The sequence below is a fragment of the Parasteatoda tepidariorum genome, chromosome 8, assembly GCF_982258835.1.
Source record: "Parasteatoda tepidariorum strain Cologne lab strain chromosome 8, Ptep-v5.0, whole genome shotgun sequence".
NCBI classification, from domain to species: domain Eukaryota; kingdom Metazoa; phylum Arthropoda; class Arachnida; order Araneae; family Theridiidae; genus Parasteatoda; species Parasteatoda tepidariorum.
The window spans coordinates 71,981,611-72,001,402 of record NC_141762.1 but is presented as its reverse complement, the minus strand read 5'-3'; the positions used below and the strand labels follow the sequence as shown (position 1 = coordinate 72,001,402).

The 19,792-nt window shown below is 29.5% G+C and overlaps 2 protein-coding genes across 2 annotated transcripts in view; one reads left to right on the top strand and one right to left on the bottom strand.

The window, feature by feature from the left end:
* The window catches only part of LOC107456239 (ammonium transporter Rh type A), a 49,060-nt gene that overhangs the window by 18,863 nt on the left and 10,405 nt on the right, over positions 1–19,792 (top strand). Inside the window, exons 4-8 of the mRNA XM_043052047.3 lie at positions 626–770; positions 2,989–3,152; positions 4,896–5,033; positions 10,832–10,965; positions 13,394–13,575. Of these exons, the coding sequence (XP_042907981.2) occupies positions 626–770; positions 2,989–3,152; positions 4,896–5,033; positions 10,832–10,965; positions 13,394–13,575 (763 nt within the window). The remainder of the gene's footprint in view (positions 1–625; positions 771–2,988; positions 3,153–4,895; positions 5,034–10,831; positions 10,966–13,393; positions 13,576–19,792) is intronic.
* LOC147806307 (ammonium transporter Rh type B-like) overlaps positions 1–19,792 on the bottom strand; it is a 75,149-nt gene that overhangs the window by 54,971 nt on the left and 386 nt on the right. The window lies entirely within an intron of this gene.

The window sequence follows — 19,792 nt, the reverse complement described above, 5'->3', positions numbered from 1 at the left end:
GATCGTAATGTAATGACTCTTCGGTGTGGGAAATATTTCTTAATTTAGATTCGGTGTACTAAAATATTTCTTAATTTAGATTAAAAAAACGCTGTGAAATATTATTGAATTATAGAATATTTAAGAAGAGGTTTTTAAATAAAGAGTCAATGATAGCTTGAGTGTCATAAAAATGTGACTTAATGTAAGAAAAGAAATGAATCACTGAAATTAAATATATATATATATATATATATATATATATATATATATATATATATATATATATATATATATATATATATATATATATATATATATATATATATATATATATATATATATATATATATATATATATATATATATATATATATATATATATATATATATATTTTAAAGTGTTTTTGAACGTACCTGGAAGAGGAAAAGAAAATCTTTTGAACATTGATTTATCTTTTTCGTTACAAAAAATACATGAAATAATAAATAATTTTTCATTTTTAAAGAACTTTCGTAAAACCTTTTCAACTAAACTTTTTCAACAATCAATCTCTAGATGACGGATTACAGTGTGTTCAAACTATTGCGGTAGAACACCATGCCTTAAACCATGAAATTTTGTGATATTTTTTAAAATTTTCAGGCTGCTGATATTGGTGGCTCAATATTTCTGCACACATTCGGAGCTTATTTTGGTCTTGGTGTATCCTACATGCTTTATCAAAAAGACTCTGTTGATAATAGCAAAGAAGGATCGAATTATTACTCAGACATATTTGCAATGATTGGTAAGCAAAATTTTTTATATATCCTTTGATCCAGAATTTTATGTGTTTTATGTATGTTTAATGAATGTTTTGTCAGTAGAATGCATGTTCTACTCTCGTGTGCCCTTGAATAGGGCGGGTCGAGATAAGAATAAACAATATATGATTTCATTTATGTTTGACTAATCACAACTGAAAAAACTTACGGAGAAATAATTTATTGCAATCGAAAACGTTCCATTTTTATGTTTGATGTTTCAAAAGTTTTCTAATTTTTAAAAAAAAAAAAATTTTGAACAATTATAAATTGAATTGTAACGGCTAAAAACAAATACCACTGTAAGAAACTGGCCACTAGATGGCGCGTTAAACTTTCTTTTAGGTTTCTGTTTGCTTCCAAAAAGAGAGTATAGTCGAGACTAGAAAAGATGATGGCGGTATTTAGATAAAAGTCTTTGTTAATGTTAGTCTGTGATGTGTCAATAATATCTGTGATGCGCATCTATAGCTTTGAATAAATTAATTTAAGATGCAGGTGACTCGTTTTTTGTGTGAAAGTTTAAAAGTCTTTACACCACATAAGAATATACCCAACCATTGCCAAATGCAGGGTTGCCACTCCACAGAAAGAATCGAGAAAACCTGGAGAATACAGAAAAATCACCTGATATAAACGGGAAAATGTGGGGAATTTTGAGTTTTTCTTTACAAATTTTGGAAATTACAAGAAATTGTATTTTTCCTTTTCGTCTTTTAAAAAATGGGGGCCACTCAAAGCGCAATGTATGGCGTATTTAAGGGTGATACTTCAGCTATAGTAAACTATTTAATCTACTATTTCATTATTTAAGCATGTTCAGCTGTTTTATATATGTTCAGTTTTTCTGGCAATTAAAACAAGTATAGTTAGCCCAATATAGCTCACACAAGAGCACAGTAGATGTATTTCCCCTTAATATATTGTGTACGTGTACAGGGAAAGTTGCACAGTTATTGTAGTTTTTTCTTCTTTCAAATTTGAGTAGCAACCCTGAAGCACCTAGTTCCGTTTTTCAAGACTCTATTTTCAACGGCCATGGCAGAAATTCCACATAATTTTAACTCCGGGTAGACAACAGGGATAGCGTCTGAGCTAAGCCAATTTTCCCCACTTCACCTCGGTTGTTTACTCGGCTACCAGAATCAAACTTAAGACCCCCACTTGGTTTTTCGAAGTTCTTTTGCCAAGAAAAATAAAAAAGCCACAGTTTAGCTCTTTAAAATAAAGCTTTAATTTTAAATTATATAGTCCATCTTGCCGTGAAAAACCATTTGTCCTTTAAATCGGACAAATAACTTAAATATTGTGAAAGTTATTAAACTTTTTTAAAAAATCGTCAATTTGTGCGGTAAAATTAATGAAGAATTCTCATTTCTTGCAAACTTTCATGAGCCCAGATAAGGAAGCATTCGTGTAAGTTTTTAAATAATAGAAAATTTGCCCGAGAATGCTTGTCATTTTCTCAAAACTGTGACTTTTCTCCATATTGACGTTTTGAAACATTCTCAGAATAAACAATTCTTTTTTAATTATTTATTTAGTCATTTCCAATGAGCTGCTCCAATGAGCTGCACAATCGGTCTTGCCGATGAGCAGACTAGTGCGTTCTCCAGAGGTGGTATCCACTCTTTCAGGACCACCGCAATGGATGAGATACCGTTGGTCATGCTTATTTGGACGTCTAGTTTCTGCCACACTAGATGACAGCACCGAGACTCTATTTAGACGCTAAAGTGCTCTAGGAATTTAATTTTGCCAAGAGCCAATAAGGCACTCCAGGAATCTTTTATATGCCGCATAATCATACGACATGGCCGCTGAGGATTTTCTGCATCCCGAAAATCAGGTGTCTGGGCCGGGGATCGAACCCGCAGACTTGGGCTCAGAAGGCCGACGACAAACCAACTGCGCCACCCAGCTACAGAATAAACATAGTGGGTGCTGGCTAAAGATAAGCTGAACCTGACCCAAACGCCATGAGTAGTTGTTGAAAACTCCCAGCAGTTATGAAAATAACATATTGTGCGTAAAAAAGCTTCATTTCATGAGGCGACAATGATTTCGAAAAACAGCCTTATTATAGTAAAGGAAGCAACACAAACTATTACAGTTTTCCAGAAAATTCATGTTTATGCTTTATGCAATATATAATGAGTCAGTATGTGTCTTTTTTAGCAGTACATTTCATTAATTTTAAAGGTACTGTATTTCTATGGATGTTTTGGCCAAGTTTCAATTCGGCATTAGCGATGGGGGCTGAACAGCATCGCAGTGTTATCAATACTTTTGTAGCACTACTTGCTTGTTGTGTCGTTACTTTTGCCATTTCTTCGTTGGCTGATGGAGAGGGACGATTGAATATGGTAATAAAAAGTTCAGTATTATTAATTTTAACATCATAATTGTTTCAGAATTGATGGAGAAAGACGATTGAATATGGTAATAAAAAGTTCAGTATTATTAATTTTAACATCACAATTGTTTCAAAATTGATGGAGAAGGACGATTGAATATGGTAATAAAAAGTTCAGTATTATTAATTTTAACATCATAATTGTTTCAGAATTGATGGAGAAAGACGATTGAATATGGTAATAAAAAGTTCAGTATTATTAATTTTAACATCATAAATGTTTCAGGAAAAGAAAAAAGGGAAATTAGAATTTATAAAACGAATTAATACACTATAAAAATTCCTAATCAAATTACTCCAATAAGTATCGGCGCTTTGCGTGGCGCTACTTTTTATGGTAAAATCCATTTTTACCGAAACATGTTACAGACAAAAAATCTGATATACTGTAATTTTTACTGTAATACTTTTACGCTATAATTAAATAAATATAACCAAATTGACGGCATAATATTTCACGGTAATAATATATTATAAATAATGATATACTACACTGTAAAAATTCTGGATCAAATTGCGATAAAAAGTACCGGTACTCAAGGTACTTTTTACAGTAAGATTCATTTTTTCCAGAACAAAAAAATCTGATAAACCATAATTATAACAGTAATTACCTTAAAATCAATGAATCACTCAATTAAATAATTTTACTTTAAAATTTCGAGGTATAATATCTCATGATATTAATGTATTTTACGCACAATGCTCCCAAAATGTCGTTACTTTATACCTTAAATTGATCAGGAATTTTTCACAGTATTGGCAACTGCTTTAAGTAACCGAGTATCATAATAAAGTCCAGAACATATTTATTATGTTGAGTTTTTCATTTATTTATTCTATTTATCTTTGAAAGAATATAAAAATGTCATAGAAATGTTATGCCTTAAAAATATCATTTTTAATAAAAATTATGTTGATACTATAATTTTTCAACATTTCAAAAAAATCTTCGCATTTTTAAAGTCAGAATTGCAGGTTTTTTTAGTTTTGCTATATCTCTTAAAAATCCTAAATTAAATCCTAACTCCTTTTTTTTTATCATTATAAAAATAAAAAGTAATATAACTAAGATACCTAAATTTCAAAGGAAATTATTTTTATATTTGAATGAAAATAAAAGGATCATTGCGCAAATAGTATTAAAAATTTCAGTGGCACTTGTAACAACTCAACAGTGTTGAAGAAAGCACATAAATTATGCATTGCGTTTTTAAACATTTTTTCTCCTTTTAAAAGAAAGAAAATACAGCATTATTTTTTCTATTATGGTTCCTAATGAATTTTATTTGAATTTTTGAATAATTTTCTAAAACTTCACAATTTTCAAGATTTCAGTGTTATTCAAGTCAATTCTTAATTTCAAAATAATTAGAGCAGGTATAAATTATTGGTTCAAGTTTATTTATAAATCCATAAGTGCAAAACTTAAAATCTAAAAAAACTCGAGATAAATGGAGAAACATTAAGGTAAAACTTTTTTTAGAACTGTCGAAATGATTTGCGTAGGTAATTACAATGGTTCTCACAGAATGCGCCACATTAAATTACGTATTTTTAACCATTGTTTTTAACACTTAATTTAATGAAAATTACAATTTACCCTTCAGAAGTGAGAGGGGTTTCGCGTTAAATGTGACGAAAAAGAGGCAATTGATATTTATTTAAAAAAAAAATTGTCAATATTTTCTAGGTGCATATTCAAAATGCAACTTTAGCCGGAGGAGTTGCTATAGGTTCTACTGCGAATATGATTATACATCCAGGAGGAGCCATGATTGTTGGAGGCATTGCTGGCATTCTTTCAACAGTCGGTTACAGATCTTTAACAGTAAGTAACATGAACTAAGTAGCATAGAATGGGATATACAGCACATTCCTTTTTAATCGGCTCATTCAAAAGCAGTTTTAAAAAAGAAACAATTATTGCTAGTTAGCTTAGCTAAGTTACGGTTAAAACAAAAAAAATTGAGGAAAAAAAACAGAAAACGCTACTCTGTTATTGTTATTAGTTAGTCGTTAATATTGCTCACGTCGTTGACACAACGAATTGCAAAATTGTTTGTACAAACCAGGAAGTCAAGTATGAAAAGAAACGGAAAAATAAAGAGCCATCTCTTGAATTATTTTATCGAAATTCTATTCAACTAATTTTATAATAATAAAAAACATGTGCCAGTTCATTTGTCAGACGTGGTGCGGTAAGGCGCTGGACCCATGTCCGAGAGTTCGTGGGTTCGAACCCCGCCGACCGAAGACTCCCCGTGTAGAAAAGGGACTGATGCACGCTAAATCTGTCGAGTCGCAAAGCCCACCATGTTCCCATAACAAATCAATACCTCTGAGGGTACTGAATTGGAGATTGATCGTTCTCTGATTCAGGTCGAAATTACGATCTGTGGATAAATAAATGGATGTATGAATGGGTCCGCCTTATAAACGGGTGCGACGTATGGTGTGGCAGAAGTCGAATTCTTGGCCATAGATGGCGCCACTGAAAAACAAGAAACCCACACTCTGCCTTAAATTTGCTCGGTTTCGGCAAGTCGCATTAGAAACAACAACAAGAAGTACAGAAAAGGATAAATAACAACTTGATTATCAAAGTTATTTAGGATATTTTCTCACACGAGAATCAACAGAGAAACAACTAAACATGCAAAATGTACGTAGTGACTCATCCATCCGACGTGTCCAACTTATTTCATGTTTTTTTTTTTTGTTTTTTGTTTACTTTTTTTTTTATGGAATTGAATTTTAAATAACTGCATTCATTAGTCATGATCAGATTTCTTTTTGGACTTACAATTGGGGTTTTTTGATATAAAATTAACTGTCAGACTAAAAAGTTTTATAAAATTGTGTTAAGATTTTTTATAACAAAAAATAATCAAGCTTCATAAAATTACCTTTTTAGTAAATAATTATTTAATGACAGACATATTACTGATCACTTAATTACACATTTATATACTTAATAACAATAATTAAGTAATTATTTCTTATTAAGTAATAATAAATAATTACATTACACACATTCAAAACATATTCACTGAGGAATTAAATGTTTACATGAAACAAAAATTATGGATTCAAGCATTTCCTAATTATATTCTCACAATATTTCAATGCAAAAACTAAACTAAACTAAAAACAAATTGTCGAAACTAAAAATGTTTGTGAAAACTGCATCACAATGCGGCGCTGCGCAAATTAAAAATGTAACTTGCCGCTTCGTAAACTAAATTTCATGCAATGAAAATAAATCAATTACAGCAATAAATAAATTATAATAATTGATTACAACAATTGATTGGGTTTTAACAACCCAATCAATTGTTATAATCAATTATTATAAATCAATTACTTGTAATAATGTTCTTAGAATACTTCTTTGCGTAGACAATGTTTCTTATAACAAAACAAAATCTATTGTTAAATTCAGTAAAAATGTTTGTAACAATGGACTATAACTACGCCACTGCATGAACTTGATTTTGAATAATGAAAATAAATCAATTGTTAAAACCACTTTGTAGTAAATTTCTTAGACTACTTTCCTGCGTAAGCAATGCATCAATGCAAAAACAAAACTAAACTAAAAACAAATTGTCGAAACTAAAACTGTTTGCGAAAACTGCACCACAATGCGTCACTGCACAAATTAAAAATGTAACTTGCCGCTTCGTAAACTAAATTTCATGCAATGAAAATAAATCAATTACAACAATAAATCAATAATAATAATTGATTATGACAACTAATTGGGTTTTAACAACCCAATCAATTGTTATAATCAATTATTATAAATCAATTACTTGTAATAATGTTCTTAGAATACTTCTTTGCGTAGACAATGTTTCTTATAACAAAACAAAATCTATTGTTAAATTCAGTAAAAATGTTTGTAACAATAGACTATAACTACGCCACTGCATGAACTTGATTTTGAATAATGAAAATAAATCAATTGTTAAAACCACTTAGTAGTAAATTTCTTAGACTACTTTCCTGCGTAAGCAATGCATCAATGCAAAAACAAAACTAAACTAAAAACAAATTGTCGAAACTAAAACTGTTTGCGAAAACTGCACCACAATGCGTCACTGCACAAATTAAAAATGTGACTTACCGCTTCGTAAACTAAATTTCATGCAATGAAAATAAATCAATTACAACAATAAATCAATAATAATAATTGATTATGACAACTAATTGGGTTTTAACAACCCAATCAATTGTTATAATCAATTATTATAAATCAATTACTTGTAATAATGTTCTTAGAATACTTCTTTGCGTAGACAATGTTTCTTATAACAAAACAAAATCTATTGTTAAATTCAGTAAAAATGTTTGTAACAATAGACTATAACTACGCCACTGCATGAACTTGATTTTGAATAATGAAAATAAATCAATTGTTAAAACCACTTTGTAGTAAATTTCTTAGACTACTTTCCTGCGTAAGCAATGCATCAATGCAAAAACAAAACTAAACTAAAAACAAATTGTCGAAACTAAAACTGTTTGCGAAAACTGCACCACAATGCGTCACTGCACAAATTAAAAATGTAACTTGCCGCTTCGTAAACTAAATTTCATGCAATGAAAATAAATCAATTACAACAATAAATCAATAATAATAATTGATTATGACAACTAATTGGGTTTTAACAACCTAATCAATTGCTATAATCAATTATTATAAATCAATTACTTGTAATAATGTTCTTAGAATACTTCTTTGCGTAGACAATGTTTCTTATAACAAAACAAAATCTATTGTTAAATTCAGTAAAAATGTTTGTAACAATAGACTATAACTACGCCACTGCATGAACTTGATTTTGAATAATGAAAATAAATCAATTGTTAAAACCACTTTGTAGTAAATTTCTTAGACTACTTTCCTGCGTAAGCAATGCATCAATGCAAAAACAAAACTAAACTAAAAACAAATTGTCGAAACTAAAACTGTTTGCGAAAACTGCACCACAATGCGTCACTGCACAAATTAAAAATGTAACTTGCCGCTTTGTAAACTAAATTTCATGCAATGAAAATAAATCAATTACAACAATAAATCAATAATAATAATTGATTATGACAACTAATTGGGTTTTAACAACCCAATCAATTGTTATAATCAATAATTATAAATCAATTACTTGTAATAATGTTCTTAGAATACTTCTTTGCGTAGACAATGTTTCTTATAACAAAACAAAATCTATTGTTAAATTCAGTAAAAATGTTTGTAACAATAGACTATAACTACGCCACTGCATGAACTTGATTTTGAATAATGAAAATAAATCAATTGTTAAAACCACTTTGTAGTAAATTTCTTAGACTACTTTCCTGCGTAAGCAATGCATCAATGCAAAAACAAAACTAAACTAAAAACAAATTGTCGAAACTAAAACTGTTTGCGAAAACTACACCACAATGCGTCACTGCACAAATTAAAAATGTAACTTGCCGCTTTGTAAACTAAATTTCATGCAATGAAAATAAATCAATTACAACAATAAATCAATAATAATAATTGATTATGACAACTAATTGGGTTTTAACAACCCAATCAATTGTTATAATCAATTATTATAAATCAATTACTTGTAATAATGTTCTTAGAATACTTCTTTGCGTAGACAATGTTTCTTATAACAAAACAAAATCTATTGTTAAATTCAGTAAAAATGTTTGTAACAATAGACTATAACTACGCCACTGCATGAACTTGATTTTGAATAATGAAAATAAATCAACTGTTAAAACCACTTTGTAGTAAATTTCTTAGACTACTTTCCTGCGTAAGTAATGCATCAATGCAAAAACAAAACTAAACTAAAAACAAATTGTCGAAACTAAAACTGTTTGCGAAAACTACACCACAATGCGTCACTGCACAAATTAAAAATGTAACTTGCCGCTTCGTAAACTAAATTTCATGCAATGAAAATAAATCAATTACAACAATAAATCAATAATAATAATTGATTATGACAACTAATTGGGTTTTAACAACCCAATCAATTGTTATAATCAATAATTATAAATCAATTGTTTGTAATAATGTTCTTAGAATACTTCTTTGCGTAGACAATGTTTCTTATAACAAAACAAAATCTATCGTTAAATTCAGTAAAAATGTTTGTAACAATAGACTATAACTACGCCATTGCATGAACTTAATTTCGAAAAATAAAAATAAATTAATTCTTAAAACCAGTTTGTAATCAATTTCTTAGACTACTTTCTTGCATCAGCAATGTATCTTACAACAAAATAAAATCCATTGTTAAAACCACTAAAAATGTTTGCAATAATTGTCTCGTACTATAAGCCTCATCATAAACTAAGTTCAGTCGATTGAAAAAAAAAATCTATTGTTTAAACCAATATAAATATAAATGATATCTCTAAATTCAGTTTTTATAAAAAGCAATCAAGAGTAATAGATATCTTATCTGAAAGATTAAATGCTCGTGTTATTGTTGTAAGGTCCACGACAGAAAAGTGCTATTTCTGTGCTATTACAGTATCAGTATATTTTTACGTCATTAATTTATCATCACAATGTTTATATGATGATTTTCCTGATAAGCTCACAACAGCTAAAATTTCCAACAAAATATTGGATTGATAGAAATGTTTCAAAATAAACTAAAATTCATTTTCGTGAATTATTTTTAAAAATCTACAGTTTAGTGCTCACGTACAATAAACACGTTGAAATAGCTCAACTTGAGTTTAATTTCACTCGTCTGTCTGGATAAAATAAGGCTTCTCATCTGGAGTTAAGTTCACTCGAGTCAAAGAGTCAATTGAAGTAACTCAAGTTAGAGTGCAGAATTTTTTCTGCACTCTAACAAAAATGAATAGTTAGAGTGCAGATTGAAATTCACTCGAACTTGAGTGAATTTCAATCATTTTTGATTGATAATCATCCTCATTCTAGGGCTTCACTTTAACTCGAACTCTAATGGATTCATTTTTGTTAGACTGTTAGCATCATTTGAGTGCATGATTTTAACCTGAATTTAAGTGAATATTAATAATTTTGATTAATAATTAGCATCCTTTGAGTGAATTTATTCGAGGCGTTACTAAACGACTTAAAACTTTTTAGAAAACCTGTTATTTTTTACTGAAGGCTCCTACTAAATTATGATTTCAGTAAAAACAAAATATTTATTTAATTGGAAAGTTAAAATTAAATCCTCAAAAGCAACGTTATAAAATCACAAATGATAAAATTTTATTTAAAAGCTTTTCGTCTTTCGTTGTCACATTGATACAATAACGGGCAGGAACAGTAAAGATGATGTAATCCGATAGGGACTACGTCACACTAAACAGATACAGTTAAAAGTAATTACATTAAATTGATAGCAAGAGTTAGAAAATTAAAATGCATCATTATTATTTTTATCAAATAAAATAAAAAAAATTATTATATATATATATAGTTTTTTTTTTTTTTTTCGAAAAATTTAACTCAAGTTTTACATTTACCTACCCATTAGGGACTTTCTTCTTGGCCAAAAAAATATTGGTTAGTTTTTATTTGACCTATTCAATTTATTTATTTTATAATGTTATTTATTTTCTATTTTCCAGCCCTCATTAGCAAAAAAATTTCATATTCATGATACATGCGGGGTGAATAATTTGCATGGTATGCCGGGAGTGTTTGCCGGAATTACGAGCGCAATTGTTGCATCAATGGCAACTAAGAAGAATTATGGTTACAGGTAAGTATGTATTTTATTTGGAATTCGACTATAATGCCCTTAGATATTAGAACATGCCATTGGAACACATCAAATAAAAGAAATTAAAAAGAATCAAGGTCATATATTTGTTACTGACATAAGTCAGTCAGAACTAGGAAATTCAAACGACAGAAAAAGACAGGGATTAATTGAACTTAAGATACCCATTTATCATTCTAACACTTACTCTAGAAGAGTTATAAATTTTCAACAGCATTGCGATCCAAAATCTTCAAATAAAAAGATAAAGTATTTCGTTTATTCGACGAGAAAAAAGCTAAGTGTTCAATTATACGCCATACTATATTGATTGGTTTATTTTATTGATCTTTTTAATGATTTGGTTAATTTTATTGTTTATTGCACAGGTCCAAAACTAGAAAGGTTTGTCCAAAATCATTAAAAAAAATTTTAAAAAATTAAATTTTTTTTCAATTTTACTGCAATGAAACGCGAGTAAAAAATAACAAAAGTAAAAGAAAAAAGTCTTTAATGTTTATAATTTGAGTCATAATGCTGTAATTAATACACATTAAAAAGTAGCACATCGGGTTACATAGAATTGTTTTAAATATCTACATTGTAAAAAAAAATCTCTTAAACGTACGGGAAAATATTGTCAGTTGGTGTGCCAGTATGAAACCGTTTATTTCACAAAAAATACTTTTATTTAAAAACAAATGCCTGTTTTTTGAGCAGTTAAGTAGTAGGGGTACTTGAAATATTTATACCTCGTTACCATAGTTACCGCCACAGGTGCAGACGAATGGCTAAGGAAGACATCAATTTTACAATAAGGTGGAATCATTATTTTACGTATATAATGTTTAAAACCATAAAATCATCGCTGAAAAATTTGAGCAAGTAAAGAAAATAATCGTAAAATAATTTCAAAAGTTATCGTACAGTAAGCAAAACTGCATGGAAAAACCTAAAATTTAAGCAGACGGTTTTAATCCGTTTATGGTTAGGAAGAAAAATAGATGGAAAAAAAAACATTTCGTCAGCAAAACAGCTTTAAACTGTCAAATATACACAAAAAGTATATAAAAAGAACGGGAATTTTTTTCAGTGTAATTGCACAAAAAACTGCATGTACTTGTAAATGTGAAATTGATACTCGAAAAATATACAATAAAAAAAAAGGATTTTTCTTAATTGTTATGCTCAATTCTTAATTTTAATTTTAAATCCTCTTGTCTTCAAAATAAATAATAAGAATTGCAGCCCAGTAATTCTTCTAAACGAAATAAGTCATCTCTTTCGTGCTGAGTTAGCATTAGTTTATCGAATTTTTAATTTAATTTTTTTCCAGCCATACTTCAATTTTTAGACATTTTAGATATATGGATGGTTGACTGAATGTAAACAGAAACAAACTTCCTAAAACCGAAAGAAAACTTCCGGTGTATCTTTCGCGTTATTATGTTTACTCTTTGTTACGTTATTCTAGGAAGTTCAATTATTGTGAGTTAGGTTTAAATTTACGGATAATTTTACCATTCATAACAGTTTTCTGTAATTTATAAATTCTAAAAGGTCGTTAACAGTAAAAAAAATTGACAAAATTAATATTTTTTTAAAATTTCCTATAAGCTGCACAATCAGTCTTCCCGATGAGCAGACCTAGCGCGTTGTTCAGAAGTGGTATCTACTCTTTCAGGACCACCACAATGGGTGAGATACCATTGGCCATGTTAATTTGGACGTCTATTTTCTGCCACACTAGATGGCAGCACCGAGACTCTATTTGGATGCTAAAGTGCAATAGGAATTTAATTGTGCCGGAAATGCCAAGAGCCAATATGGCACTCCAGGGATCTTTTACATGCCGCATAATCATACGACATGGCTGCTGAGGATTTTCTGCATCCTGAAAATCCGGTGTTAGGGCTCAGAAGGCAGACGACAAACCAACTGCGCCACCCAGCCACACAAAATTAATATTACAGCATAAATAAAATGTTAGGTTTGTCATATTTTGAGTGTTATCCCCTATTTGGCGATATTTGTGTAAAATATCACTGTTTCCTAATTTTTTGGGTAGATTCCAATTATGGTTGCGGAGTCTATCAAATTCGTTTGTTCTTAGCATCTTTGAAAGTTAAATAGAAAGAACGCGTTACATTGTGTACACTACATATGTAATATTGGATGGCCTGCTTTTTCAAACTTAGACGTGCAAATAAATCGGAAGTAGTAATCCGGAAGTTATCAGGCGAATTTTACCACCCAGCGCCACCTGTGCTAAGCTTTACATTTTCAACGATCCATATGTATAAATAGTGCTTTACTAAATTAGAAAAATGAATGTTAAATTAAGAATGATTCTTTGACTTGACCCGCTATATTTACTGCCATAAATACAAGTAAACTTACTGCTTAGTCATATTTAATTTATTTTTAGTTTGTATCAACTGTATCCCTCCCGGACTTCTGCTGAAAATACTACTCAGTTTCACAATATACAGAATGTACTGACGGGAATCGAACCAGGAGACAACTGGTCTGCAGCTAGTCAGGCTTATGCTCAACTAGAAGCTTTAGCTGTAACCATGGCTATTGCTATTTCTGGAGGTATTACTACTGGTATGTAAATCGAGTTCTTCAAGTAACCGTATTTCCAACAATTAACGCTTTCTTGAATAAAGGTCAAGCTTAAAATGGTTTTAGTTTGCTTCTATGTCAATAGCAGCGGTAATTTGAATATGCATTTTACTTTTCGGTTCATTCGACACAATTTATTTTGAAATTATTTTTTAAGTCTAAACTATTTTTAATTGTAAAAATTTACCCTATGATATTTTATTTTATTTTATAACCGTCGTTGAACAGCCGACCCAATTTCATGGGTTTACGACTACTAACGCTCAACTCCGTAGCCTTGTAATTTTGAACCAATCCAGAAGACAAGGAAACTCCTGGATCAGTACCCCCAGAGGTATTGATTTGTTGTGGGAACATGGAGGACTTTGAGACTAGACAGATTTAACGTGCATCAGTCACCATTTACTACACGGGGAGTCTTCGGCCGGCGAGGATCGAACCCACGACCTCTTGGACCCTATGTTAGGAGTGGTAATCTGGACATGCAGTTTACTCTTCAGATCATCTGACACAATTTATTTTGATGTTGTAGCCTATTTACATCGCACTAGAGCTGCACAATGGGCTATTGGCGGCGGCCTGGGAAACATTCCTGAGGATGATCCGAAGACATGCCTTCACAATTCTGATCCTCTGCAGAGGGGGTGACACCCCTGCTTCGGTAGTCCGACGACCTGCACGCGAAGTCGAGCACTTTACGGTAGAACAGTTTAACGAATACCAACACCGCACACCCTCGGTCCCTACGCAGACTGATCCAAGTGGTCACCCACCCGCACAGTGACCGCAGCCAGTGATGCTTGACTTCTTTGATCTGCTGGAAATCGTGTCTTTACGATCAGTCCACTGCGGGACACAATTTATTTTGAAAATAATTTTATGCATCAAATATTTTTGGATATGAAAATTTACCCATTAATTATTAATCATTAAATTAAAAATTATAATATATTAATGAGGAGAGCAAAACTTCTTAAAAGAGAGATTTTGCGTCTGGTTTATTTCTTCCTTCTGCTAAACTAGATCAACATTGTGAAATAATGCGGAAATTTTTTGTCTGTTTATGATTGTGCTATGGAGCGTAGAAAAAGTTTAAAAAAAACGGGGTGTTGCACAAAATTTCTCTACTTAGAAATTTTGCACTCCTCTCCATTGGTTCCTCTCCAACTTCTTTCTTCCACTTCCTATATTCTCGCTAAGTAAGAGTGAAGTAATTACTAGTTCGGCTGAAGATTACGCATTGCCCTTCTATTTTACGGGTAGGTAAAAGTCAAGCGGATAAAAAGGGGGCAAAATGAGCAGAAAAGTTACTTGGTCATATTACCCCAACTTGTAATTCATTCTTAAAAGTAAAATAATCTAAAAGTCTTAATTAGCGTAATTTCTATATATGCTGTTCTATGATGATATATTGGATGCTCAATTTTTCGTTACATTTTGTTTTGTTGCGCGAAAACTGTAAGACTCAGAAACTTAAAACTACAGAGTGATGTATAAAAATGCACAAAGAGTACGATGAAATAAAAAAAAAGCATTTGATGAATGCTGCGAGAATTATTCACTTTACAGTAAAACATACCACGTAAGTCATTTTGAAGCCCACAGAATTGTAACAATTTGACGTGTTGCAAGAGACTTTTTTTTTTTTACTTTAATGCGAGTTTTAAACAAAATTCCAGTTTGTTCAAAATTTATTGTAATTTTAAATGCTTTTTTTTTCACTTTGTATTCTTTACTTTAAATAATGGCTATTTATCCAATGTAGTAGGAAAATTTACGAGATTTATTTATCGTTCTCAAAATCTTTATTTTATAATCTTTTAGATGTTAGATATAATGGGAATATTTTTCCCATTATATTCTTAATTCAATTGAGAATAATTATGATTCATTGAGAATAATTATGATTCCTTAATTCAATTGAGGAATTAATTAAAATCGTAATTCAATTGAAATTAAATTCCGTTTCCTATTTGTACAGTTATAATGAAGTACGTCTCGTTAACAATTAAATTATTTTTGAAATATTTCTTCTTATTAGGTCTAAAGTTAAATTTTTTTTCACTAATTTTCCAAGCTAAGTACTCGTTTATTTCGTTACTATTTAACAAAATATTGTTACATAAAAAACTAAATAATACAATTATGATATTATAATTTCATTAATAAAAGTTCTATGCTGTATTATCGATTTTTAAGAAGAAAAAAAAAACGTTGAAGAAGGAGAAGGTGAAGCATTCTAGTTAATTAAAGAGATTTACCAGAATCTGTTGTTGAAAAGGAAAACTTACACGAAAAAGGTTCTTGAAATTTCAATAAGATTCTTACTAAATGAATCTTACGAAAAATCCCATACAGAGTAGAAAATTACCCACTTCAAATCAACTAGTTTTAAAAACTTATTAATCAACTTAGTTTAAAAATTGATTAGTTAATTGAGAACCTAAAATTGTAATAAATTTTTTATAGAGAAAATATTGAAATATTGACGTCTTTTTTTTGAAAATCCCACTGTTTCAAAATTTTGAAACTCTAAGATATCCAGCAATGTAAATTAAATTCATTATTAGTACCAAGTGAAGTTTAAAAAAAATTAAAAACGCAGTAGGGGAGAGTGGGGTCAATTGTAACACGGTACGATTTTAACAGAGCAAAAATTTCGAGTGTCGGATTCCAGATTTGGTTCCTAGGTGGCGCACAAGGTGTATTTAATAAATCTACATGTACACCGCTGCTGGCAACCATTTTTATGTACTTTTGAAAGAGTTACATCACAAAAGATATTTTCACGCTACGTAAGTACTTTTTTTTATATTAGAATATTATATTGTAACAAAGTAATTTTGTTCAAACAAATAAAAATTATTAACTGAATATGTAAATGGACACCTTAATTAACATTTCAAAAAGAAAAAGATTAGTTTTGTTAATTAACTAGCATTGTTTTTAACAAACGAAGCTGAAATGGCGTATTGGGGACAATTGTAACAATAAGAAAAGGGACGATTGTAACAGCTGAAAATAAATAATCTTATGTTTACAAACCATTACTTAACCCTTTAAGAACCATCAATAGTTTCCTATATCATTTATATTATGTTGCATGTGCATTATTTTATTTGTCACCTTTCACAGCATAAATTAAAATTTTTAACCCCTTAAAGTTAAAAGTTTAACCCTTTAGGTCTCTGCTCATTATTTTTACTCCTAAAATATCACTACTATTTTGATCAATAAAAAAATATATCACAACTATGATAATATGTATAATTAACTACGTTTTAGTTGAATTTATGAACTGTTACAATTGACCCCGTAAGTGGGGACAATTGTAACAAGCGGACGACTGTCAAAAATTGTTAATAACTATTATAATAACATTTAAAATAAGGTATTTACTTTTTTTTTCCAGTAGAGGATAGTCTACTTTACTCGTCTGTCAATTAATACTAATCATATATTGGATTTTTTGTTAGTTAAAAATAGTTAAGTAAAAAATGTTACAATTGACCCCACTCTCCCCTACTGAATTTTACATTATAATACTTCCTAACTAATTAAATTCATTCTACTAATTTACTAATAACCTACTAATTATTCTTTCTACTAATTAATAGATCAGTAAATTGGTATTTATTCTACTAAATTAAATTCATTGTTACTACCGAGTCAAGTAAAAATAAAAGTAAAAACGCAGTTTTAAATTTTTCATTATAATTCTTTAAATTCTCTTTTAGTTTTTTACATTCCACTTTAAGTCAAGATCTTCGCGGTAATCAATTCGACTTTTTCAAACTATTTTATTTCAAAATATTTTTCTTCCATTTTATCATCAAAGCATTTCCTTTTTACAAAAATTTTTCTAAATCAATTTAGAATTCACTTTTAAGTACTGAATTCAATTTTCATCAAACAAACCATTATTTCATTTTAAAGATTTTAATTATCCTCTTTGCAAAAACTGTTCTCCTTTCCTCTATTTTTTCAATTAAGAAATTCGAAGATAAAAATTAAAAAAAAAATATTTTTCCACAAATCAATAAGTTTTCTATTTTCATCATGATTCCTTAATTGAACTCAATCTTTAAATTTCATACTGAAAAATATTTGCCAATTAAACAAAAATGAATAATTGATAGAGTTTTAAAGAATGTATATAAAAAGCTGAAAAAGATCAATATTTTTAATTTCTTAATTAATTATTATTTTTGGGAGTCTATGCCTGATGTAGATGTAAGTATAATTAGTATTATCGTTAATAATTAATATTTACATTTCTTTAAAATAAACGTTACACTACATTAGATAACTTACTTATTTAAATTCCACTGTTTTATTCTGAAATTTAAATTTAATGATTGCTATTTCTATGAAACAACAAAATTAAATCAATTAGTATATTTTTCAAAAAATAATCGCTTCAAAAATATTATCTTAATCTATAATCAGTATTAACTTTAAACATGAATTTATCTTAAAATTACACTGTTAGAATTTTCATTCCAAAATTATGGCAAAATTACCACCAGAGTTTCTCCATCCAACTAGCAGTAAAGTTTACGGTAAAGAACATATTTTACCGTCACTGTTTTGCAATCGTTTACAACTAGTATGGTTAAAAAATAATGACTATTAAACTGTGTGATTTTTTAACCATTTACAACGAGCATGGTTTCAGAACCATAATTTTTTTTTACTGGGCATTGGAGATAGTTTGGCAACTTTATGGTGCTGTAATCTATGCGTAAAGTAGAGTATTATATTCTATCAGTCTAGTGTTACAAATTAAGGAGTGCAGAACACTGGAAACTCTTCATGTGTTAAAGGGATTTAGAAAATATTGTGGTGCCAACGCTGCGATTCGAACCCCCGTTCTGTCGGTTATGAGAATGACAGATTAGCCCTCTCGGCTGTAATATGTACGAAGGAACTAAGTGGCTTCATTAGGTGGGTCTAGTTGGTGCTATAAAATTCTGACTGTTCAACCGTATTACGTGAAAGCAGTTAAATTGCAGTTTTTCTCACAGTTAACAGTTTGAATACAATCTTATTTACGGTTATTTAGCGGTTTTGTTTGAATATGATAAAATAATTATTAAATAGTTTAACCATATTTTCCTAGAAATTTCGAACTGTGGACTAACTTTCATTCAGTTGTTGTTATAATATAAATGTTATGTTGTATATTGCATTGCTGTTATTGTTATTGTATTATTGTATTTTTACACCATGCTTCAGTATATTTTTTGTACCATACTAATAAAAATGTTACACTTTCTTAATCCCTAAGGCACTCACGATAAAATACAACCAAAGTAACATTAATTTAGTACAAATATTTCAAAAATTGTGCTTTTAATAAAACAGCATTTGTTTTAATTCTTCAACAAAACGAATTTAGCAAAACATTGAAAAATTAATTAATATAACATTAATAACATTAAAAATTAGTAAAATAATGTATTTTGTAAAAATTCTGAAAGTGCCACCATAACCAGATAAGGAAGCATATCTCGGAAACAGTTATTTTGGAAGCAATTATTGGAAACAATTATTTTGGAAGCAATTATTGGGAACAATCATTTTGGAAGCATATTTACAATAAACCACATGAAAATTGCAGACATCAAAGAGTTTTTGCAATATAAACCACATGAGGTTTTGCCTTTCTATGAAGATATTTGTAAGTGGCCTAGAACACAGATAGTCATAATCCAAAAGATTTTTGAATCTACACAAACATTCATGAATATATACTCAAAGACTTAAAAGTCTTTATTTCATTTCTAAATGAAAAATCATTAATATTTTCTCTTGTTAAAAATTAGGTATAGTATTCGTTTTAAGGTTTTGTGCGAAAACCGGTCATCTCCTAGCTCTAATTATTTTTTACTTAAAAAATTAAGTGATGTTATCGCTCAATTGCATAAGAATATTTTGTAACCAACTATATTTAGTACTTAAAAAAATGACCGGTTTTCGAAAGCGTTGATTCAATTATTCTTATTCTGAATTACATCGTAAGAATAACTATACTGACTCTGATGTGCATCATACCTTACCGTCATTTTAAATTTTATAAATAAAAATATCACCTATTTACACCAAAAGAAATATAATGGGACATTCTAGCTAATTACACCAAAAATCATCCTCAGTGCTTCACTAGGCCGAATTTTTGATCGATTGTAGTTGTTGC